Genomic DNA, 24,685 nt, shown 5'->3' with positions numbered 1-24,685 from the left:
TTAAGACCAGTCTGGGCAACATGGCAAAACCCCATCTCTACCAAAAATACAAAAATTAGCCAAGCAGTGTGGTGCACACCTGTGGTCTCAGCTAACTTGGAGGCTGAGGTAGGAGGATCACCTGAGCCCAAGAGGTGGAAGCTGCAGTGAGCTGGTATCATGCTACTGCATTCTAGCTTGGGAGACAGAGCCAGACCCTGTCTCAAAAACAAAAACCTGCAGACTCTCCTAGTTTCATAAAAAGCTTACTCTGAAAGTATAACTAAGAATAATCTTTTTTTTGAGATGGAGCCTTGCTCTGTTGCCCAGGCTGGTGTGTAGTAGCGCTATCTGGGCTCACTTCTCCACTTCCCAGGTTCAAGTGATTCTCATCCCTCAGCCTCCCAAGTAGCTGGGACTGCAGGCACACGCCACCATGCCCAGCAAATTTTTGTATTTTTAGTTGAGATGAGGTTTCACCACGTTGGCTAGGCTGGTCTCAAACTCCTGGCCTCAAGTGATCCGCCTGCCTTGGCCTCCCAAAGTGCTGGGATTACAGGTGTGAGCCACCACACTCCGCCAAGAAGAACCTTTTCTTATATGACTCAAGGTCACCATCATAACCATGTATTATTGTGTAAGGTGAAAGACACTGAATACTTATTTCCCAGCTCTCAGCTTTCACACATGAAAAATGACAGGGTCAGCCTAGATGATCTGCAAGTCTCTGGGCCTTTTCAAAGAATTTAAATACTTTATATCAAAGTATGTAAAGAACATTACTAAAGTGAAACATACTGATCTTTAAGCTACTCAAAATGATACTTCCCCTTAAGGTCATCAACATAAATACATATACAACTAGGTTACATGAGGAATATGGGTCTCTGCTTTAAGCCATACTTGGCCTGAGGCCAGTATTCTTAACTATGATTTATTTTTATCAGCAGTTCCTCTTCAGGGCAATTTCTTTTCTAGATTCACAGAGCTAACATAAACCTCACCACAGAACTACAGCTGGCTTTTACTGCAGCACAAATGTAGGCTTAAGGATATGGTAAAATAAGACTGCCAAAGAGAGTTAAGTTGGAAAAATAAAATAAAATTTGAAGAGCTAACTTAAAGTTTATTACATAAAAATGGAAGAATGAATCACACTTGGACAAAGGAAGAGATTTTGCCTAACAGCAGCTGACAGAGGGGAAAAGGTGACCAAGTGAGGGATGCATCAGATGCGAAGGCAGAGAAGCCGAAGACAATCTCATCAGGAGGGCCGTAAGAGACACCTGCACAGCAGGACGGGCGCCTCTCACCAGAATTTTGCCAGGATCCTTTGTGCCTTCCAGCTGATCCTTCTTGCAAATCAATAACACTGAAAGTGTTACAAAAGCACCTCTGATCATTTTGTAAATTATGATATGGCACTAGGATACTGATTTATTAAGGGAGTCAATGAAGTTACAAGAGTAAAGAACAAAACAATATCAAATTCAGCATCTACTATCAATTCTTTTCAAAGTCCAATATTCGGTTCACAAGAACTATACTCCAACCTAAGCAACCACAGGAACCAGCCATAACTCTCAAAACTATGACTAATGGGAGAGTATCACACAGCCTGTATGCCACACAATCAATTTACCAGATTCACCAATGCCGTCTATGCTTTGTATAAAATATGTGGCAGTTGAACTCCTGCATTTTGCAGGATACTCTCTAGTATACACAGGAAATTCTGACCCCACCAACTGAATCATATACTTACCATGAACCAGTTGTGATTACAGTAAGTTATTATAGCTATGCAACTGAATTATTACATAGCTAATGAAACATGAGTTCAAAAAAGAGTAATTGTTTCCAAGAAATGTAAGTAGATGGCTAAAAAGTTTACTGTCAAAATAAGTGTAAGTGAGACAACAGTTAAGACAAATGGGGCCGGGCGCGGTGGCTCGCACCTGTAATCCCAGCACTTTGGGAGGCCAAGGCAGGCAGACCACCTGAGGTCAGGAGTTTGAGAACAGCATGGCCAACATGGTGAAACGCCATCTCTACTAAAATACAAAAAAAAAATTAGCTGGGCATGGTAGCGGGTGCCTGTAAGCCCAGCTATTCGGAAAGCTGAGGCAGGAGAATCGCTTCTACCCAGGAGGTGGAGGTTGCAGTGAGCCGAGGTCATACCATTGCACTCCAGCCTGGGCGACAAGAGCGGAACTCCATCTTAAAAAAAAAAAAAAAAAAAAAAAAGACAAATGGGAAAGGGCCAGGTGCGGTGGCTGAAGCCTGTAATCCTGAAATTGCCTTTGCAAAATTATGACTGAGACAATGAAGGAGATCTAACTTAACTGACTCCATCTTGCTTCTAACTTCCAAGCTGTCCTTGTTCACTCCTGGACGCAGGCTGAACGAACTTTGGGAATTTATAGTTTGAAACAAAGATGTTTAAAACAAGGACGACGGCCAGGCGCAGTGGCTCATGCCTGTAATCCCAGCACTTTGGGAGACCAAGGTGGGTAAATCATTTGAGGTCAGGAGTTCAAGACCAGCCTGACCAACACGGTGAAATGCTGTCTCTACTAAAAACACAAAAAATTAGCCGGGCGTGGTGGCGGGTGCCTATAGTCCCAGCTACTCAGGAGGCTGAGGCAGGAGAACCCCTTGACCTTGGGAGGTGCAGGCTGCAGTGAGCCGAGATTGCACCACTGCACTCCAGCCTGGGCAACAGAGTGAGACTCTGTCTCAAAAAAACAAAAAAAAAAAACAAAAAAAAAAACCAAAAAACAAGGATGACAACAGCCCTTTCCCAAAGCCGACCTCCTTGCATGGGGACTAGATTGCCTTTGTAGGGCTAACATTAGCCACAAGATTAAAAATTATGATTTAGGAGTCATGTAGCTGGAGGCTACAAGATTCTGATCCTCTCTAAACTGCTCCTAAGATCAGTGCTTGAGATACTTTGCAGACTCTGCACTTGATGGATCAGCTGGCACCACCCCGATCAATAAACTGGGCATCTGATCTTGTGGCCCCCACCCAGGAACTGACTCAGTGCAAGACAGCTTTGACTCCCTATGATTTCATCCCTGACCAATCAGCACTCCTGGCTCACTGGCTTCCCCCACCCACCAAATTGTCCTTAAAAACTCTATGGGTAGACTGATTTGAGTAATAATAAAACTCTGGTCTCCTGCACTGCATGAATTACTCTTTCTCTATTGCAATTCCCCTTGTCCTGAGAAATCGGCTCTAAGAAATTGGCAGGCAAAGTGAACCCATTGGGCGGTTACAATCCCAGCATTCTGGGAGGCTGAGGTGGGCAGACAGCTTGGGGCCAGGAGTTCGAGACCAGCCAGGCCAAAGTGGTGAAACCCTGTCTCTACTAAAAATACAAAAATTAGGCAGGTGAGGAGGTATGGGCCTGTAATCCCAGCTATGCAGGAGGCTAAGGCAGGAAAATTGCTTGAACCTGGGTGGTGGAGGTTACAGTGAGCCAAGATCATGTCACTGCACTCCAGCCTGGGTGGCAGAGTGAGACTACATCTCAAAAAAAAAAAAAAAAAAAAAAAGACAAATGGGAAATAATTTTTTAAAATCTAGAATTCTGTACTCACGATGCTTTGAAATTGTCTTCAAACTATTTAAGCTCTTCTAAAAGAAACAAAAAATTAGAATTGCAATGAATTGAGTATGGATTATGCAAAATGGATCACTTAGCACTGCAATCAGAAGTACACAAAGACCATAGCTGTCTGTCTATCAAAGGATTGGTGAGTAAATGCACATTATACATTTTAAGTTAAAATAAGATAATCAGTACAGTTAACCTTTGAACAACACAGGTCTGGTCCACTTTACATGCACCGTTTCTTCTATTTCTGCCACTCCACCCTCCTTTTCCTCCACCTACTCAATGTGAAGACAATGAGGATGAAGGCCTAATGCTCTACTTCCACTTAGTAGTAAATATATTTTCTCTTCCTTATGATTTTCTCAATAACATTTTCTTTAGCTTAATTTACTGTAAGAATACCGTATGTAATACATATAACATACAAAATATGTGTTAACTGTTTACGTTATAAGGCTTCCAGTCAACAGCAGGCTATTAGTAGTTAAGTTTTGGGGGAGTCGAAAGTTATACTTTAATTTTCAACTGGGCAGGCGGTCGGTGCTCCTAACCCCCACATTGTTCAAGGGTCAGCTATATTTCCTTTTCAATTTTCATTTTCGTCAATTCTTCAACCCTTGTCCTAAGCATCCTCCCATTGCTGGCACCACCTAAGCTGTACAGAAAGGCTTAGAAGGCTTCATCTCCTTGAAACCACCTTTGCAAAATTATAATTGAGGAAATTATGACACTGAAAGAAATCAGACCTAACCAACTCTTGCTTGTAACCTTTAAGCTGTCCTTGTTCATTCCTGAGCACAGGCCAGAACTAACTTTGGGAAAGAATTTGATCCATGGTTTGACTCGGAAAGAAAATTGGTAACAGCCCTTTCCTGCCCCCTTCTTGCCTGGGGTCCAGTCTGCCTTTGCAGGACTAACAAAATAACTACAAGAAATTACAATTTCCGGGTCATGTAGCCTCTGGCTCCAAGAGTCTGAACCTCCCCAAATTGCTCCTGGGGATAACATCACTATTGTAAAACCTAAGATCAGTGATTAAGATATTTGCAGACCCTGAACTTGATGGACTCAGACCAGTAACCTGGCCCAACCAGTTCTGCCATCCAACCCAGGAACAGAAGACATTAAGAAAACCTAACTTCAACCCCTTAAGATTCCATCTGCAACCTGACCAATCAGCACTCCCCACTTCCCAAGCCCCTACCCACCAAATTATCTTTAAAAACGCCAAATTATCTTTAAAAACTCCAATCCCCAAATGCTCGGGGAGACTGACTAACAAACTCAGGTCTCCCGCACAGCCAGCTCTACGTGAATTACTCTTACTCCACTGCAATTCCCCTGTCTTGATAAATCGATTCTGTCTAGGCAGCGGTCATGGTGAACCCACTGGGCAGTTGCATCATGAGGATTTTGATAAGAGCACTGGAGTCAACAAGATAAAAGCAAGACATGCATATATTTTTTAACTGTTAGATTATGTTACCTGTATGGTCACATTACCTGTGGCAAATCTGTTTTACATTAACATGGGCAGACTCATACAAATGTCAACCAGTAAGAGATGGCACTGTTCTCACCTTAATACTATCAAGCAACTTAATAGATACAGCAAACTTAATTTATGAATATGTTTACACTGCCTACCAACAGACTGGATATTTGAAGATATTAAGAATGTATTCTGAATTTTTAAGTATAACAGGAATTACAGTTATTTAAGTCTACAGTTTTGGAGATATATATTAAAATACTTATCATGAAACGATGTCTGGAATTTGCTTCAAAATAATGAGGAAAGGGGAAAATAGGGGAGGGGAGGCTAGAGGAAACAAAACGGGCCAGGATCACTGTGGAGGTGGGTGATGAGTACACAGGGGAGTGTCACTGTGCTGTTCTACTTTTGTCCATGTTTAAAATTTTTATAAATAAAAAGTTAAAATAGAAAATACTGAATCATGCCAAACCATTGAGATGATAGTTTAAAAGTCACAGTGTAGTAAATTCTTATCATTTTATGTTGCCTCAGCATGCACTTTGAAGATAAGTGGGACCTTGTCATAGCAGAAGCAGGGCTCTGTCACCCTGGACATGGCAGAGGGTGCAGTTCTACACCTCCTCCCAGTTCCTCAACATGAGTAATACAGATACTTGCCTTAGACAACTTCCTCCTGGCAACCACCTCCCCATGGGAAAGCTACACACAGCCTACTTCACTGGCCCCGATCCCCACACCCCACATGGGCTGTGCAGTCACAGTGTGACCTCCTGGAACCAATTAAACCTCCCTGGGGGAAACCTGTTTGGACCCCATGAAGGTCCATGGGTCTCTAGGTAGGTCTCAATCTCTCTCTCTCTCCCTTCACAATTCCTGACCTTCAAGCTCCCTGACCATCCTGTGTGTGACCTCCAGGATTGCTGTGTACTCCCAGGGCCTGTAGGTAATAAAATCTGTATTTCTATCTTGTGCCTCTCCTAATCATTGGGGGATGCCCTTCATCTTGAAGACCCTAAATTAAAACACACAGATGTGGAATTTTTCAGCACGACTAATATGAAATTCCAGTGATATAATTCATATTAAAAATAATCACTTAATGGAACCATGAAAGAATAAAGATTAATTGAATCTCCAAATTCTAAGCCAAGATGATGCCACTTCTTCTTAGCCCATAACAGCATTCTGTCCCAGTTCTCAGGGTTCCAGCTGCTTTCTTCTACTGCTGCTCTCAAGACTGCTGGGGCTTCAGGAAGTTTATACTAGACACCCTGCAAACAGTGACCCTCATCGGAAGAGAAATGCAGTGAGTCGCTGATCAGAAATGGTTTCATCAGTCAGAAATCCAGCAGTCTGCAAGTACTTTGCTTATGTCTATGTGGCCACCAGTCGAGTGAACAGCATAACGGTAACAGCCAAATGGTCTGATGAGCCGTTTGTATTCACTTTCAGTATATCCAGGAAACATAATCTGAAATTTTCTATCAGACAAAATCTCGAATGCAAAATAATAGAGGTTTTTAAAAATTTCTTTACAAAGTTTTTTCTCCCAGCTGATTTGACTGGGGTATTCCTCATATAGAGAAGGATACTGTGTCAATCCTTCTGAAGCTCTCTTACTGATTGACTTAAATGGAGCACAGGATTTTCCTAGTGTGGCTTTAAAAAGATACAATCAATTAAGTTTTAAGAAGGGATAAAATAAGGCTTAAATCCAGTATCAAAGCAAACTGACTGTTAACTCCTGCAGTTAGCTTTGGGTAATAAAGGCAAGCTCAACTCTTTAAAAAAGAAAGAAGAAAGAAAGAGAAAGAGAGAGAGAGAGAAGGGAGAAGGAAGGAAGGAAAGGAAAGAAAGGAAAGGAAAGGAAAGGAAAGGAAGAAAGAAAGAAAGAATTAATTGTAAAAGTCAGTCATTTTGGGTGTGTTGAAAACCCTCCAATGGTTTTATTGCCAAATAAATGTCAAAGTCCCCGTGGTCGCCTGGGCCTCAGCCTGGGGAGCAGCGCCTCTTCCCTGAGCTCCCTCAGCTCCGGCCTCACTGTGCAAGCACCAGCCTGAGGGTCTGCTCTTTCCCGAGATCCGAAGACACCCCAAGCACCAGCCTGAGGGTCTGCTCTTTCCCGAGATCCGAAGACACCCCCACCTTCCCTCAGATCTCTACCTGAGTGTCACCTTCCCAGTGAGGCTTTCTTGTTTTTTTTCACCAGCTTTCAGAACCCTAGTGAAACCATGAAACAACCGGAGGGGATAGGAGAATCCAAACAGCTATGTATCACATTAAGACAGAAAGGTCTGACCTTTGCAGAGATTCATGCCCCAATACTGCGCACAACCAGCAAGGTGGTTACCATGTCCTCAAGCAGCACAGCAAGGAAGTAGTGGAGAGAGCTACTAAACTGAGGGGCAGGAGGAAAGGCCTAAAGAGGAGACTGGAGGGCAAGATGGGGTCACACCTTCAAGGCCATGGCACTAGGTTACCATCCCCACCCTCAAATTATGCTTCACCCTGGGCAAGAGGCGGTGGCCTGGGAACTAAAATATTATAGGTCTGCTTCCCCAGCAGGATGGGGATGTAATTTGTTGTAAATTATTACAGAAAAGCAAAATTATAATTTTCCCCCCACTTGGACTGTGCAATGGAATTCACACCTGAATCCATTCAATTATTTGTATTTTACAGATAAGGAAAGTGAAGCAGTAAGTAACTTTTCAAAGTAATGTATTAATAACTGGACTGGGATTTGAACCCAGGCTCCTAATCTCTATGCTATACCACCATTACATGAAAATACATATGCTTCATAATCAGGTAGAACTAATTTTATTCATTCATTGCATCTCTAATAAAAGACATAATTTCTCTTTTATTCTAAATATAAAATTCAAGAGAAACAAAACACTAATAGGGGAAATAGGCTTTTATGTAACAGCTATAATGAATCACAGAGGAATGCCAATGACCTCAACATTAATTCATTACATATATACATCCCCACACACATATAACAGTAATTATACACAAGGACAATTCATTGATACCTAACACCAAAAAGGTACTATGAAGTCCAGTGTTTTTAAGTAAACCTGTATTTTATTAACCGAATCGATATACATTTTAAAGAGTTAAAGATCCCCTGACAATTCACCAGCTGGGAATCCCTTCTCTAAAATAAGCTCTGGGTATTGCAAACCAGGTAAACAAAACGCATCAAACAACAGCTTACCTGGAAATCAAAAGGAGCAGATCCATTTTAACCATTCCAAGACGCTATGTCCTCAGCCACAAAGGATTTAGAACAAGCCTGGGCACAGACTACTTGCCTCGAATGTTCACTGGTTCCTAAGAGTGGCTTAGTTTAACCAGTGCCAGATAAAATTTTAGAGTACAACCAGGGAAAGTGGACATTTACACTTCTCTAAAATGTACTTTCTGTCCTGCAAGGTCAGTCACTAAAATAGGAGCTCTTTAAATGAGACCTCAAACTAAACATGCCTTCAAGTATTTAACACCATTCCCTAGACTAGAGAAATGATCCTCTTCTACATCATGAATAACATAATGTCAGAATATTTAGCACTTCTACATAAAATTTTCACACTATGGCTCTTTATTGATATACATTTATTTTTACTCTTAAGTTTCCAATGGCTAAATGGAGGGAAACAGGTCAGAGGGTCTCATTTCTGACTCCAAATACTGAGCTATCTCGCTGTACACTATGTATACATACTTTTACCATAGCAACCGTACACCTAATTGAAGATATCTAAGTGTCTGTGTTCTCCATTAGACTGTAAATTCTCTGGATAGAAAAATATACATGCATTTTCACTTACAGTATAAATTCTGGAGAGAGACTGTTGAATAAAAAAAAAAAATTATTGGTCGAGCACAGTGGTTCATGCCAGTAACCCTAGCACTTTGGGAGGCTGAGGTGGGCAGACTGCTTGAGCCCAGGAGTTCAAGACCAGCCTGGGCAACATGGCAAAACACCATCTCTATAAAAAATACAAAAATTAGCCAGGCATGGTGATGCATGCCTGTAGTCCCAGCTACTTGGGAGGCTGAGGTGGAAGGATTGTTCGAGCCCGGGAAATTGGGGCTGCAGTGAGCTGCTACTGTACTCCAGCCTGGGCAACAGGGTGAGGTTCTGTCTCAAAAAAAACAACAAAATTTGATTTTTGGAAGCAATGTAGCATACTGAATATTTCTGTCAATATCCCTTGATGTTCATGCATAATTATATTCTAATGTTAACCACAGCCAACAATTACATGTATTCCTTCCATAATTAATGGTACAGCATATGCTGTTCACGGATCCCACAAGAAACTGAACAGTGCAGTTCAGTTGCCACCTTGTTTAAATGCCAACGACGGCTTCACGATCTGCTGCCCTTCTCTTATTTAGACACCCATTACTTCTTACTGACTGCAGAGACAGGTCATATGAACACAGACAGCATGCCCATGCCTTCATGCATATGGGCCCTATAATAATACATGGGTGGATTTGATTATTCAGAGGTAGATTTACCTAGTTTGGGGACTACATACATTCTTTTTTCTAGCTTTGACAAACATTTGCTTCTTTACTTCCTTAAAGCTTCTAAGTGGGCAAACAGGAAAAATGAAGCCGCTGAAATTCAAATTCATCAAAATTAGGTATGGGTACTTACCACACAAATAACATTAAAAACTGGATTTACACAAAGGCATGTATTATCTGACTTATAAGTAATTTAAGAACAGGATTCTTCTCTCCTAGTGAATTAAAAGTTATTTTCATTATATAATCACGGTAGGAACATATTATACAATGCAAATAAATCTGGACTGATTACTGTTTTAATAACACACAAAACTGTATCGCATGTTTTCTGGCTAACTTAAAAGGCAATAGGAAGAGTAGTAACCAGCCTCCATGGTAATGTGAGATTGTAACAGTGTTGAGACATTTTGCATATAATACCAACGATCAATCAAAAGAACTGAAAAGTTACTGACAACACTACAAGTTGGCGAGAAACTAAATAGCTTCTGAGAATATTTTACCGATCTGTGATTTTCTGCATCATATGAACCCAGTTAGATAAAATAATCCTTTAAGCAAGACACAAGTGTTCACTGCACACGGCATGCTAGTGCAGCCACCCAATTTACAGCCTCACAGATCTTAGGGACCAACCAAGGACAGAATCCAAGTTCTTTCTTTTATTTTTCCATCCCTCACAATAGTGGTTCTGGAAGTTAGGTCCCTAGACCAGCAGCATCAGCATCACCTGGGAACTGGTAGAAATGTGTGTTCTCGGCCGGGCGCGGTGGCTCACGCCTGTAATCCCAGCACTTTGGGAGGACAAGGTGGGCGGATCACGAGGTCAGGAGATCGAGACCATCCGGGCTAACATGGTGAAACCCCGTCTCTACTAAAAATACAAAAAAATTAGCCAGGCATGGTAGTGGGTGCCTGTAGTCCCAGCTACTTGGGAGGCTGAGGCAGGAGAATGGCGTGAACCTGGGAGGCGGAATTTGCAGTGAGCTGAGATCGCGCCACTGCACTCCAGCCTGGGCGAGAGTGAGACTCTGTATCAAAAAAAAAAAAAAAAAAAAAGAAAGAAAGAAATGTGTGTTCTCAGCCCCACCCCAGACCTCCTGAATCAGAAACTCTGTGTGATTTAACAAGCTCCCCGGGTTGGTGACTGTGATACAGCTAGTTAGAGTACCACAGCTCTACCATTAATTCCTAATCCTTAGGAAATATCATCACTTTAGCAAGAGTTCAATTTCTCTCTCAGATGGAAGCTTATTACCATTGCCATATCTTTCTGTATAGCAGAGAGTCCTAATGAATCAGAGAAGAGGGGAGTTTGAGAAAAAAATTTAATAATTGTAGCATTTTAGAGAATCACTATCTATCACTTTCATAATGAAAACTCCAGAACACGCACAAGATGTTTCCACTTATCAAAAAGGGTAATGGCTATAATCCCAGCACTTTGGGAGGCTGAGGCAGGAGGAATGTTTGAGCCCAGAAGTTCAAGATCAGCCTGGGCACATAGAGAGACCCTGTCTCTACAAATAAACAAACAAACAAACAAAAAATTAAATATTAGCTGGCTCTGGTGGCATATGCCTGTAGTCCCAGCTACTTGGGAGGCTGAGGCAGAAGGATTGCTTGTGCCTGGGAGGTCGAGGCTGCTGCTGTGAGCCCAGATCACGCCACGGCACTCCACCCTGAGCAACAGAGAGAGACCCTTCTCAACCAAAATAAAAAATAAATGGCTAGGCATGGTGGTGTATGCCTGTGGTCCCAGAATGTATTAGTCTGTTTTCACACGGCTATAAAGAACTGCCCAAGACTGGGTAATTTATACAGGAAAGAGGTTTAATTGACTCACAGTTCAGCATGGCTAGGGAGGCCTCATGAACCACGATGGAAAGTGAAGGGGAAGCAAGGCACCTTCTTCACAAGGTGGCAGGAAGGAGAAGTACCGAGTGAAGGTGGAAGAACCCCTTATAAAACCATCAGCTCAGTCAGCATGGGGGAAATCGACCCCATGATTCAATTACCTCCACCTGGTCCCTCCTGTGACACCTGGAGATTACAGCGATTACAATTCAAGATGAGATTTGGGTGGGGACATGAAGCCTAACCATATCACAGATACTCAAGAGGCTGAGGCAGGAGGATTGCTTCAGCGTGGGAGTTCAAGGCTTCAGTGAGCCATGTTTGCACCACTGGACTCCAGCCTGGGCAACAGAGCAAGACTCTATTTAAAAAAAAAAAAAAAAAAAAAGAAGGGGAATGGGTTTTTAAAGGCTGAAAACTTTGCTTTTGGTCATTATATAGTAATTGAACTCTAATAGAAGTAAATATTAGAATATTTTAAAAATCTTGGCTGGGCATGGTGACTCACGCCTGTAATCCCAGCACTTTGAGGGGCCGAGGCAGGTGGATCACTTGGTGTCAGGAGTTTGAAACTGGGCTGGCCAATATGGTGAAACCCCATCTCTACTAAAAATACAGAAATTAGCTGAGCGTGGTGGCACACATCTGTAATCCCAGCTACCTGGGAGGCTGAGGCAGGAGAACTGCTTGAACCCAGGAGGTGGAGGTTGCAGTGAGCTGAGATCACACCACTGCACTCCAGCCTGGGTGACAAAGTAAGACTCTGTCTCAAAAATAAAATTAAATTTAAAATCTCTATACTTTTTGGTATCATCTTGGCTTTAGATGATTCAGACAGCTCAACCTATTGTAACCACAGATCTCAGTAACCTAACGGGTATTGATTTCCTAGGGTTTTGGAGTTTTTAGGGGTTGCAAGGACATTCAATACGCTTTACATACTGTTGGAATTGCATCAGACTAATCTGGTTCAACTTTTATGTAACAAAGTTATGAGCTGCTTTTCAGTTGGCATGGACCTCCAGGTTGAACGTCACATCACCAGAGCATGCCCAAAACTAAGTGTGCAGCCATGGATAGAACCCACGTGCTCAGATGGGCACTTGGAATGGAATGGGCATGAGGAATGAGCACTGAATTAAGAAGTGGACACTAACAGTTTGGGAGGCTGTAATCACAATACTTTGGGAGGCTGACGCAGGAGGATCGTTTGAGCCTAGGAGTTTGAGACCAACCTGGCGAACATGGCGAGACCTCAATTCTACTAAAGAAAAAAAAATTTTAAAAATTGGCCGGGGGGGTGGCACACGGCTGTAGTCCAAGCTACTTGTGAGGCTGAGGTGGGAGAATCACTTAAGCCCAGGAGTTCAAGGCTGCAGTGAGTTATTATCATGCCACTGCACTCCAGCCTGAGGAACAGACTGAGACCCCGTCTCTACAAAAAAAAAAAAAATTCTTTTAAATTAGCCAGGTGTGCTGGCACGCACTTTGTGGTGTCAGCTTACTCAGGATGTTGAGGTGAGAGGATCGCTGGAGCCCAGGAGGTTGAGCTGCAGTCAGTGGAGGTTGCACCACTGCACTTCAGCCTGGGCAACAGAAGAGAGACCCTGACTCAAAAAAAAAAGAAAAAAAAAAAAGAAGATGAAAAAAAAAAAAACAAAACAGTGGACACCACATGGCAGGATCCAAAATCCGATCAGATCAAGCCCTGGTGTCACCCCATGGCAGGGTCCAGTCAGATTATGCCTCCAGCATCACCCCACTGCAAGATCCAATCAGATCATGCCTCATTACCTTCTAAGTACAAAACCTGACGTAGCCCCCAGCGTGGAGAGACAGACTTAAGTCCAACTCCTGTCTCCTTGCTCAGCTGTCTGGCAATAAGCCTCTCTCACTACAAAAACCTGGTGCTTCAGTGTTTGGCTTTCCACTACATGGGCAAATGGACCCAGTTCAGTTCGGCAATACTGGTAGATAAGTCACGGGACAAAGTAAATCTGATGCATCAACAAAACAACTGTAAAATCATATTATTCAACTCTTGACTCTAAAATCTGAGTCATGGTTTAGGAAGGTGGGAGGAGAAGTGCAGTGCTGGAAACCCTGCCTAACCACAAAGAATTAGCCACCCTGCCTCTTCTAAGCTCCTGAGGGAGAAGGCACATGGTGGCAGGTAAAATTACCAATGTATTTATGAAACAGCAATTTGTAACACCTTCAGATTCAGCGCTAGTTGTTCAGTAAGTTTTCAGTTATGTTTTAAAGTTACTTTTAAAACATACTCTTTTTTTCCCCTGGAAGAAGAAAATTTCCTTAAGTACCATACTTAAGAAAATTACAAAATAATATTTGTAATCCTGAATGCATTAGCATTCTTCTATTGAAGTGCCCTTACTATGTGTAAGCATTAAAAAATTTTTCCAACCTAGTACAATTTGAAACAAATTAACAGAAGGTATATAAGTTTGGGAATCTGCTTTAGAGGCCTAAAGACAGTAAGTTTTTAATTTAAAAAAAAAATCTTTTTTTTCCTTGTTACAAAAGCAGCAAATATTCATTACTCAAAATCTTGAGACTATAAAACAAACTAAAACATAAAAAAATTCTTATGTGCAGCCACTATGCAATAGGCAACTATTTATACATACGTCTAAATTTTCAAGCCTTTTTCTGTGAATTTAAATTAGGAAATACATTTAAACTCACACATTTTAAATACACCAATTCATTAATATCTGAATGTCAACTGTCCTAGGGAGGATCCAAATCTTTACTCCCAGCATCCAAGTGGCACAAAATAGCTACTGAAATGTCTGCTGAACTGAATATCTGGGATCTGACAAGGCAAAGTCTGGACTTGCAGACTGTGGAGCTGTACTATGGAAGTATTTTTGAAGCAACGGAAGTGACAGAGTAAGGTTTAAAACTCACTCAAAGTACTAAGTAACAGACTGATATGGTTTGGCTGTGTCTCCCCAGATCTCATCTTGAATTGTAGTTCCCATAATCCCCACATGTTGTGGGAGGCACTTGGTGGGGGTAACTGAATCATGGGGGCAGTTACCCCCATGCTGTTCTCATGAATTCTCACAAGATCTGATGGTTTTATAAGGGTTTTCCCCCTTTTGCTCGGCACTTCTTCCTGCTGCCATGTGAAGAAGGACATGTTTGCTTCCCCTTCCACCATGGATTTGTAAGCTTCCTGAGGCCTCTCCAGCCCTTTGGAACTGTGAGTCATTTAAATCTCTTTTCTTTATAAATTACCTAGCCTCGGGTATTTCTTCATAGCAGCATGAGAACAGACTAATACACAGACATTTCAAGACTTGGGTCCTTTGAAAGCCTCTGGGCTTGAGGAACTGTGCCAGGAGCCTGCACTGTGCCCCTGCAGACAGCCTGCCCTCCTTCAAGACATTGTGCCCTTTGAGTACAAGGACAGGCCTTTCATACTGACATCCCAGAGGACCTGGCACATCTGAAGTTCAAATGAATGAGTTGTGGATGACAATGGGTAATAGGCAACAGAATGAAGCTGCATTTCCCCCTCTTTAATTTATCCCTAAAGTTAAGTGTCTGACTTAATGAACAATCACAAATCTGTGACTTCTGAGTACTGTCCCTGTGGGTAATAATACCATATGACTCGATTTTCAGATACTACAAGTAACTTAGAAAAATTCAGTCAGACTGAATAGCATCCTCAAACACTGCATTTACAATGCCTAGAAATTAGTAAGTAGTCTATCATGTGCTTTTAATAGTCAAAAGAAAAATGACAAAGAAATATCAATTGGAAAGTTTTGAAATGCCCACAGTTTGACAGCTTGACTGAAGGTTTGGTTTCAACCAAAATGCTTAACAACTTTTTGACCTTTCCCTCTGCAAAGATCAGATTAACACTTTCATGCACATATTCCACTCCCTTCACTTGACAGTCTGCTATAAAGATGCTCTGACTTGGATTTTGTTCCAGCAACTAGAGCAAGCTAATACCTGAGCCACTGCCAGACTGAAACAACTGAAGTGCTGAATAAAATATTAAAAGCAAAAGATACAAACTAAACACCTTTTGAAACACACTGCTGAGTTAGCACAAAAGGAAAGGCTCCGGAGAGGCCACAAAGGAAGTGAAAGCAGAAACCCTGGGAGAACACATGTGCTGAGGCAGGATTTCCTGCTGGGAGACTCCACAAACCTGGGAGCCTGACTCTGTGCTCTGGGGACTGTGTGGGGGCAGGGGAGGCAACACACAAAGTGTCCTGTATTAAGCTACAAGCTGGGACTCCAAAAGGACCTCAGCATAAGGGTAAAGAGGAAAACCTGTGTGCAAGGAAATGTCTCATCATTGATACAGAGTAGTGGGAATGAGGAAAATTTCTCCTGAGATGCCAGGTCCATATTTATTCTACCCAGTATGGCTGAGAAAACATTAAGCCAGGAATTAAAGATATAGTGACTCCAAGGATGTAATGTCCCCAGGAGACTGGTATCAGCACACACAAATCCTCCCTGGAAGGATACAACCTCAATCTAGGTAATAGGATTCCCACAGAGGAAGTTCCAAGGAAAACAAGCAACTCAAGGAAAAATCAAATCAAATCACAAAACACACAAGAAAACAAAGCACCATGAGTGAGAATGTGCAGAAACGGATGGCTGAATCAGACTTCTGAGATTAGGACGGAAAACTATTAATGTTTTGACATGCTTAAGAGAAGCTTAAAAATATGAGCAAAGAACCAGAAACTATAATGAATGATAAGCAGATTTGAAATAGAACCAAATACAATTTCTAAAAATAGAAGATAACCGAAACTGAAAATTAAATGGATGAATAGAAGAGCAGATTTGGCCTGATTGAGGGAAGAATAGTGAACAGAAGGTAAGAACAAACGAAATCATCCAGAATGTAGCACAAAGAAAACATGACAGGTTGACAGATGGGAAGTTAGATTTCCATCGGTCCTTTTCATGTTACTAGAGTTCCAGAAAGAAAGAATGGAGAAAAGGCAATTTTCGTGAATAACCGCTGAGAATTTTCTAGAGCTGCACTCACTTATAAAGTAGCCATTAGCCACATGTGGCTACTGAAATTAAAATTTAAACACAGTTCCTCAGTCACACTAACCACATTTCAAGTTCTTGTTAGCCACAAGAGGCAGGCAGTTACCATATGGACGGCACAGATGTAGAACATCATCACAAAGAGTACACTGAACAGCGCTGTTCTAGAACTAACGTAGCACCTGTCCTCAGATCCAAGATACCCAGGAAACCCAAGCTGTGTAACTAAAATCCACACATGGACACACTACAGTCAAACTGCAAAATACTAAAACTGAGAAAGTCTTAAAAACAGCCAGTGAGGAGTCACACCACCGACAAAGGAACAATAATTAGCTAACTGGCTTCCGAGCAGCAAATGTCAAAGCCAGTAGAAAACAAAGGAAGAATACCTTCATTGTACTAGGAGAAAATGCTGTCAACCTAGAACTCTTTCAAGACCAGGGTAATTTTCATACCTAAGAGACATATAAGAGATTTACCAACAACATACCTTCTCAATGGAAATTCCAATTCATTTTAGATGGAAGGGAAATTATCTCAAGAAAAGACTGAAATGTAAGAAGAAATAGTAAGCAAAGACACAGTACAATATGATTAGATCTAAAACATTTAACTGTATAAAAATAATGTTCAATTTGTGGTGAAAAAGATATAACTAAAATACTGGGCAATAATTGATCATATTGGGGGAGATGACTGGAGTTAAATAACCTTATGTCTTTTTGTAATTCAGGAAAAGGCTAATGATATTAAGTAATTTCAGACTTTAATGTTAACATGCTTATGATAACCACTGGAAAAAAGAGACTTATAACACAAACCTTCCACAAAGTTGGGAGTGGGCTCCTACAATCTATAAGATGGTAGACAGAAATCCAAATATATCAGTAAACACAATGCTGTACAGGCAGGCACCAAGATCAGACTGGATAAAAAGGTAAAATTCAGCTATTGGCTTTTATATATCTGGGAAATATTTACCAAAAGCTAGTGAAATCACATTAACATTAGAAATATAGTCTTTAAGAAAAAATGCATTACCAGAGGTAAAGAGGTTCACTTCATAATGATAAAAACTTCAATTCACCTAGAAAATAATACTAATTGTAAATGTAGAGAAAATTTTTAAATTCACCATTTTAGCATCACCATCAAGTAGACAGAGGATCAGTTAGATACAACAGATCAAGTAGAGGAACACAATTAGTGAGGATAGAGATATAAACAGCACAGTAAGTCTAGTGGACATAGAGCATACAGAATAGACACACACATCAATAATATGTATACTCTTTTTGTGCACAGGTGAAACATAAAAGCTGACTGTATGCTGGGAATAAAGTTAGCCTCAACAAATTTCCAGGTACAGTATTGATTTTAATTAGGCTCCCTGATCACAATGCAATCAAGTTAGAAATCACCAACAAGAAAGAGAAAAACCCAATACATTTGGAAATTAAACACAATTCTGACAACTCGTAGGTTAAAGACAACTCTTTAAAGTCTCAGAAATATGAAGCTTGTTCCAACTGCCTTAAAACATCAGGCAATTTCTCATGTAATCATTAGTAAAATTGATTATGTTTTAAAAAATATAATTGCCAATACCTAAGCTGCAGATGTAAATTTTGTGTTGTACCTGTATACACTTTTAACAAATACACTAAAACACATGATTAAAAGAACAAAAGCTTACAGCTGGGGATTAATACTTTTCTACTTCAATAATCGAGTCACTTATCTCACTAGAATATATTTTTGCTCTTTTAAACTTGTCATTGAAGATACAAAAGTGATCACAAACAGTTTCAGCTTCTTGAGGCTGACAGCATTCAAAGCAGACAGCCATCAGTTATAGAAACAAATATAAAATGGCAGTCGGGGTGTGTAACGTGACCCTGAAACAGGGGCGGGGACATCAGGAAAGGCTTTCCCGGGGAAGTGATGCTTAGACGCATTAAGACCTAATATGTGGCCAGGCGTAGTGTCTCAAACCTGTAATCCCAATACTTTGCGGGGCTGAGGAGGGAGGATCACCTCAGCTCAGGACACATGGTGAAACCCCATCTCTACAAAAAATACAAAAAGTAGCTGGGCATGGTGGTGCACACCTGTAGTCCCAGCTACTTGGGAGACTGAGGTGGAAGGATCACCTGAGCCAGGGAAGTCGAGACTGCCGTGAGCTGTGTTCGTGCCACTGCACTCCAGCCTGGATGACAAAGCGAGACCCTGTCTCCAAAAAAAAAAAATAGTAATAGTCATAATCATAAAAACTTAACATCTAAAAACAAAGTATCTAGGGAAGGACAAGGGAGAACAGCATTCCAGAAAAGAAACAGCAGTACTGCAAAGCTACAAAGTTTTAAGTGGACAATTAAAGTAAAACTATAATTTAATTTTCAGATGGTCAATATAAAAACAAGGCACAGTAGAAAAACTGCAACATTTTTATGCTTTCTAATCTATTCCTTCTTTAATGAGACTTGTTCATCTTTCTACTGTCACAGAACTTATCTTTGACTATACAGATACTGCACAAACACTCTACTTAAGACACATAGAAAATACTACTGTTATACAAAGTTAAATGGTTAGCATTTTCCAAACATTTTAAAAGCCATAAAAATCAACTTTAATCCTTAAGACCTGTTAGAAAGATATTTCTATTCTAGTCTTCAAATAAAGAAGTTTCTGCTCTGGAGGGGCTACAAAGTATGCCTTCTGAATTGTTCTCACTAATCTATGCATGGAATAAACAAGTCTTAAGTAATTCATTTATTCCCTACCATTATTTTTAACATTCCATACCCACTTAATTTAACCAGACAAGCTGTGTAACACATGTGTATAACTTTAGGTATTGGAACCGAAGAGTTAAAAAAAAAAAGCATCAAGAACTCCTAGAATCTTGTTATAGTTAGCCTAAAGGTGACTATGTAAGCACAAAAGGATCCAAATTCGTGACTGAAGGTTAACTTTGACGTAGAAATTACAGCTAAATTATACAGATATGGATTAACCTCCACTAACAATTTTCTTCATGTCCCCTTTGACAGACACTGAAAAAAAATTCTTCATTTCTTTTCCAGGACTTGATCTTTTAAATAAAACAGGATGACTGACAATGTATTATATATTTATATATCATATATATATGAACTATAATATATATTTATATATTATATAAAATATAATATATTTATATATCATATATATATATAACCTATAATATAAATAGGTTATATTTTGGCTGGGTCGAAATATAACCTTTGGAGGCTTCCCATAAAGGTCAAGACTAAAATGCTCTGCAGCTTTTGTATTAATATTTGTAAAACAAGACTTGATTGCACTGAGTGCATACACTTAAACTGAATGCAGCACTCTACTGAGTAAGGATTAGAAATAGAAAACAGATAATCCCCTTAAAATGTGCAGTTACTGATTAACTTTCCTTTTTTTTTTTTTTTTTTTTCTTGAGACGGAGTCTCACTCTGTCACCCAGGCTGGAGTGCAGTGGCGCAAAATCGGCTCACTGCAAGTTCTGCTTCCCGGGTTCACGCTATTCTCCTGCCTCAGCCTCCCGAGTAGCTGGGACTACAGGCGCCCGCCACCACGCCCAGCTAATTTTTTTTGTATTTTTAGTATAGATGGAGTTTCACCGTGTTAGCCAGGATGGTCTCGATCTCCTGACCTCGTGATCCGCCCGCCTCGGCCTCCCAAAGTGCTAGGATTACAGGCGTGAGCCACGGCGCCCGACCCTGATTAACTTTCTTTAGCAGTGAAGGGCTGTCAAACTAAAGTTCTTCTTCTAAAAGATAATTTCCTTTTTTATTGTAAAATATAGTAGTGGAGTTTTAAAAAATCCCAATAGTTCAGTGATAACCACATCCTTAATACGTAAGAACAAACAAGAAAATTGTACCTGAAGATACTATAGCCAAGTCTCTGATAAATTCAAAGGGAAATCGACATCCCTTAAAATATCCAGATACTGAATTTACTTTTCATCAGTTAATACTTACAGCAACAGCCTGAGTGCCACTGGAGCCTACATTTTAATTAAAAGTTAGTCATTACTACTAAGCACATTCTCCCCACCCCTTGAAGAAGACAAAGAAAAAACACAACTACTCAGGTGTGGGGAAGGGGTGTGTATATGGGGGAAGGGAGGAAAGCACCAACTTGACTCTCTGGGAACAATTAAAAAATGAGACTTTGGTTTGACACAAGAATCACCAGCATGTCAGAAAACAAAGGAAGGGTCTTCTTTTAATAACTGCTTCGTTGCTCTTCTTTTTCTTAAAATGGAAATGGTTTGTCACAATGTAAACATGGAAATGAGCACCATGTGGAACAGTGATTAGGCAGCCGAAAGAAACTAACAGAACTACTGGAATTTGCCTTTGGAGTGGTGTAGATAACGAAGTAGGAAGTCCTTACGCATGCTTTAAGGCTCGTGTTTAATCAAAGACACATGCAATTCAAGATTAATATACAAGAACCACTTTTCGATTTTTTGGAAAAAAATTAAGTTCAGGATTAACTATGAAATAAAAATTTCACTACATATACCTGCACTAGTTGCTAAACTGCATTCCATTTAAAGGACAGTACAGATAACATGCCTCAGTAGACCAGAGTGTAAAAACACACTGACCACCACTAGACAGATCTCTATGTCATAAACCGTCTTCTCTTTTTTCAAACGGAGTCTCGTCTTTTCTTTTTTCAAACGGAGTCTCGCTCTGTCGCCCAGGCTGGAGTGCAGTGGCGCGATCTCGGATCACTGCAACCTCCGCCTCCCGGGTTCAAGCGATTCTCCTGCCTCAGCCTCCAGAGCAGCTGGGGCTACAGGCGCGCGCCACCACGCCCAGCTAATTTCTGTATTTTTAGTAGAGACAGGGTTTCACCATATTGGCCAGGCTTGTCTCGAGCTCCCGACCTCAGGTGAACCACCCACCGCGGCCTCCCAAAGTGCTGGAATTACAGGTGGGAGTGAGCCACCGCGCCCGGCCTATAAACCGCTTTTAAGGTTGCAAGATGAGCATGTACTAGGATGTGTAACTGGTAATTTCCGGAATGTCTGGCAACAAACCTCAAAATCAAATTTCCTTAGAAATCCTTGGCCTAAGTTTTATTTTTAAAAAGGTCAACACAAAATTAATACGTTAAAAAGGTGGCAAGTTCTATCGCATTAATAAAACCAAAGCACAGCACAGGCAATAATATAGTAACAAGAAGGTAATTATTTCAGTAACAGCAGCAACAGGTTCCCTGGAGGAGAATCCCCATTTCTCTACAAACGCTGCACCTAGATGGATTCAGAGCACAAAATTTACCACAGCACAACATCTAGCAGACCGAAGTCAAGCAATGCTGATCTTTCAAAGAGATTTCACATTTCTTACCATTTTCTACCTTAACACTCCACAAAAAAAGCAAACACCTATCGAAAAATAAAAAATAACGTTTCTAGCAACCCAAAAGTAGCTCAGAGATCTCAAAAACAAATAGACAAAGGGGTGCTGATGCTAACAAAGTGACATTACAAAAGCTAAGTGCAAAAGTAAACCCACTCCTCACAGCGTATCACAGATCAGTTAATGGCTCAGGTATACAGCCTCCTCCCCCAGTCCTCCCTTCCGTGACCGTGACTTCCCCAGTGACTATTCTACATCAAGTAACTACTGAAAACGCCCAAGGAAAAGGAGCGGGGGAGGGTGGCTTTTGAAAATTCAGGTAGCCAAGAGTGACTGCTAATTTCATAAACAATAACGTAAAACAAGCAAACCACCGCTCCTAGCCAATGACCAAGCAGGAGTCAAAGTTCCACCACGTAATTCGGGCCTGGGCCTTTTTTCAGGCAAACACGTAATCGAAAGCACAGTCATTTCCCTCTTGATATTTTATTCATGCCGGCAATGCCATTCACAATGAAAAGGTAGCAAAACAAAAGAAAAAAATAACAGCAGCGAAGGCAAAGGGGCGCGGGGCGTCCCAGCCTCGGTCCCTCCCCGGCCGCGAGCCCCCGCAGGCCGGGACGGGAAGCGCCGCGTCCTCTCCGCCGAGGTCTCGACTCCCACCCGCCCCGCGGGGGCGAGGGTCCCCCAGGCGGCAGCGGGAGGGGACGTGGGGGCGGCGGGGACGCCGGACGCCACAGAGCGCCAGTCGCCTCGGGGGCCTCCCCGGGCTGCGGGAAGTTTCCGTCCCGCGGCCCCTCCCGGCGAGCCCGCCGCAGCCCACGCTCAGGTGCAAACTTCCCAAACCTCGCTGCGCCCGGGGTCCCAACCCGCGCCCAGACCCGACGCCCTCCCCCGGTGCGATCCTGGCGGTCTGTCTGCACTGCCCGCCGCACCCATGCCCAGAAGGAACTGGCTGGGCCGCGGACCCGCCCGGGGACTCCACCGAGGAAGCGGAGTGGCCCCTCGACCACCCCTGGCCCCGACCCTCCCCGCGGCCCCGGCCCCGACCCTCTCCGCGCCGCCGCGGGCCTGAGCGACCGGCCCGGCCTGCGCCGCGCGCCCCTCACCTTGGTGGCCATGGCGGGCGGGTCCCCCGGCCCGGGACGGCCGGCTCGTCTCCCGCGCCGCGGATGGTGATTCTGAGCCGCGCAGGCAAAGGCAAGGGCGAGGGCGGCGGCTCCGGCTGGGCCCCGGCGCGGCGGCCGCTCCTCCGCCTCGGCCCCGAGTCTCGACGCTCAGGCCCAGCCGCTGGGCGCTCGGCTACTCCCGCGCCGCCCGCTCCTGCAGTTCCTGAAAGTCCCCGGCTGCGCGGCCCCCGCCCCTGTCGGCCGAGCCTCCCATTTACCGCGGCGCGCGCGACGCCCGGCGGAAGCGCGCCCTGGGCCCTCGGCCGCGGCCCGGCCTCCTCGCCTCCTGGCCGCCCCCGCGCCGCGCCGCGCCGCCGCCCCGGGCAGTCACCGCCGCCGCCGCCGCCCCCGGGCGCCCTTGGTCGAGGCTGGGAGCGGCGTCCCGCGCAGCGGCGGGGTCCGGACGGGCGCCCCAGGCCATGGCCCGCAACCCTGCGTGGCCGCCCCAAGGGAAGCGATCCGCGGCCCACAGAGCCGCTCGGGGGACCCGAACCCCGACTCCGGTTCACGCTCGGCCGGCGCCGCACGCCGTGGCTCGGCGCTTTCCGTGCATGAGGCGGGAGGGGGCGGCAGGAACTCTCGACGCCCGGGGCAGACAGGAGCCCCGCAACCCCGCTGTCTTTGCCCCACGCCTGGGGTGTTGCGGGGTCGCCGTGCCCTTGGCCGAGTACCCTGAGTACCACCATGAACAGCTGGGAAGGAGCGGAGCGATGGCTTCCTGGGCCTCTTCCTCCTGCCCGGAGGCTCCCTCAGGCCGGGGTCCTGGCTTGGAGCCCCTGGGACGGGACGGCGGGGGGTTTCGTTCTGTGACGCCCCGTTAACCTCATTCTGGAATCTTGATAAGCTTAAAAATACCGGAGGGCCCGAGAGGTTTGGGGGACAACAGGCTCTCTGAAGTGGAAACGAGGTCTCTAAAATTTTCCATCTTTCTGTCAGTGTTTCTTTCCAGAGTTGGAGATATATATATGGGTGTTATGAATAAACGAATGACTTGAATTGAGCAGCAAGATTTTTCACTCAAGGACAAAACACGACTGGAAGATGTGTCTTAATTGGCATACTAGTGGAGTGCTTTTTTATTATTATGAGGGATATATTTGTAAGAAGAGAACTATCAAATGTAAATCTCTGGTGTTTAATGTCAAGTTTGTGCCTTCTTAAATACATTCTATTTGACCTGAGATTTCACTAGTTACATTCAATAATGGGGTTTAAAATAGATACGGTACTGCAGAATTTTCTGTGCATTTTTGTGTTTGTTGAGCTCATGGTTAAGCTATAGTCATCATAATATGCATAAATAGTTGTCTTTCTCCGTAAAAAAAATATTGGGAGGCCAACATTCATTGACGGCCTGCTTGCTGTATACTAGGCTTCTACATCCCCATCTCATTTAATCCTTATAAGAAACATTTGAGAAACTCATTATTGTCCACTGTTTACAAAGAAGAGCGACTCAGGGCTCACTTAAATAACTTGCCTATTTGGTAATACTTATTCAAATCGAAAATGA

General features: G+C 42.9%; 1 protein-coding gene across 3 annotated transcripts in view; it reads right to left on the bottom strand.

The window, feature by feature from the left end:
- Nucleotides 1-23,451, bottom strand: part of SNX9 (sorting nexin 9) — a 120,444-nt gene extending 96,993 nt beyond the window's left edge. For 2 of the 3 annotated variants that reach the window (XM_009452308.5, XM_016956527.4), the window contains exon 1: nt 23,113-23,388. In XM_009452308.5, coding sequence (XP_009450583.1) covers nt 23,113-23,124 — 12 coding nt within the window. In that variant the 5' untranslated portion in view covers nt 23,125-23,388. Of the gene's footprint in view, nt 1-23,112 lie in introns of all 3 variants that reach the window. The other variant, XM_001144722.7, reaches the window with a different exon arrangement.
- Nucleotides 23,452-24,685: the final 1,234 nt, after the last annotated feature.

This window comes from Pan troglodytes, chromosome 5 (genome assembly GCF_028858775.2).
Source record: "Pan troglodytes isolate AG18354 chromosome 5, NHGRI_mPanTro3-v2.0_pri, whole genome shotgun sequence".
Lineage (NCBI taxonomy): Eukaryota > Metazoa > Chordata > Mammalia > Primates > Hominidae > Pan > Pan troglodytes.
Note: the sequence above shows the minus strand (reverse complement) of the source record. Positions and strands in the feature narration are given on the sequence as shown.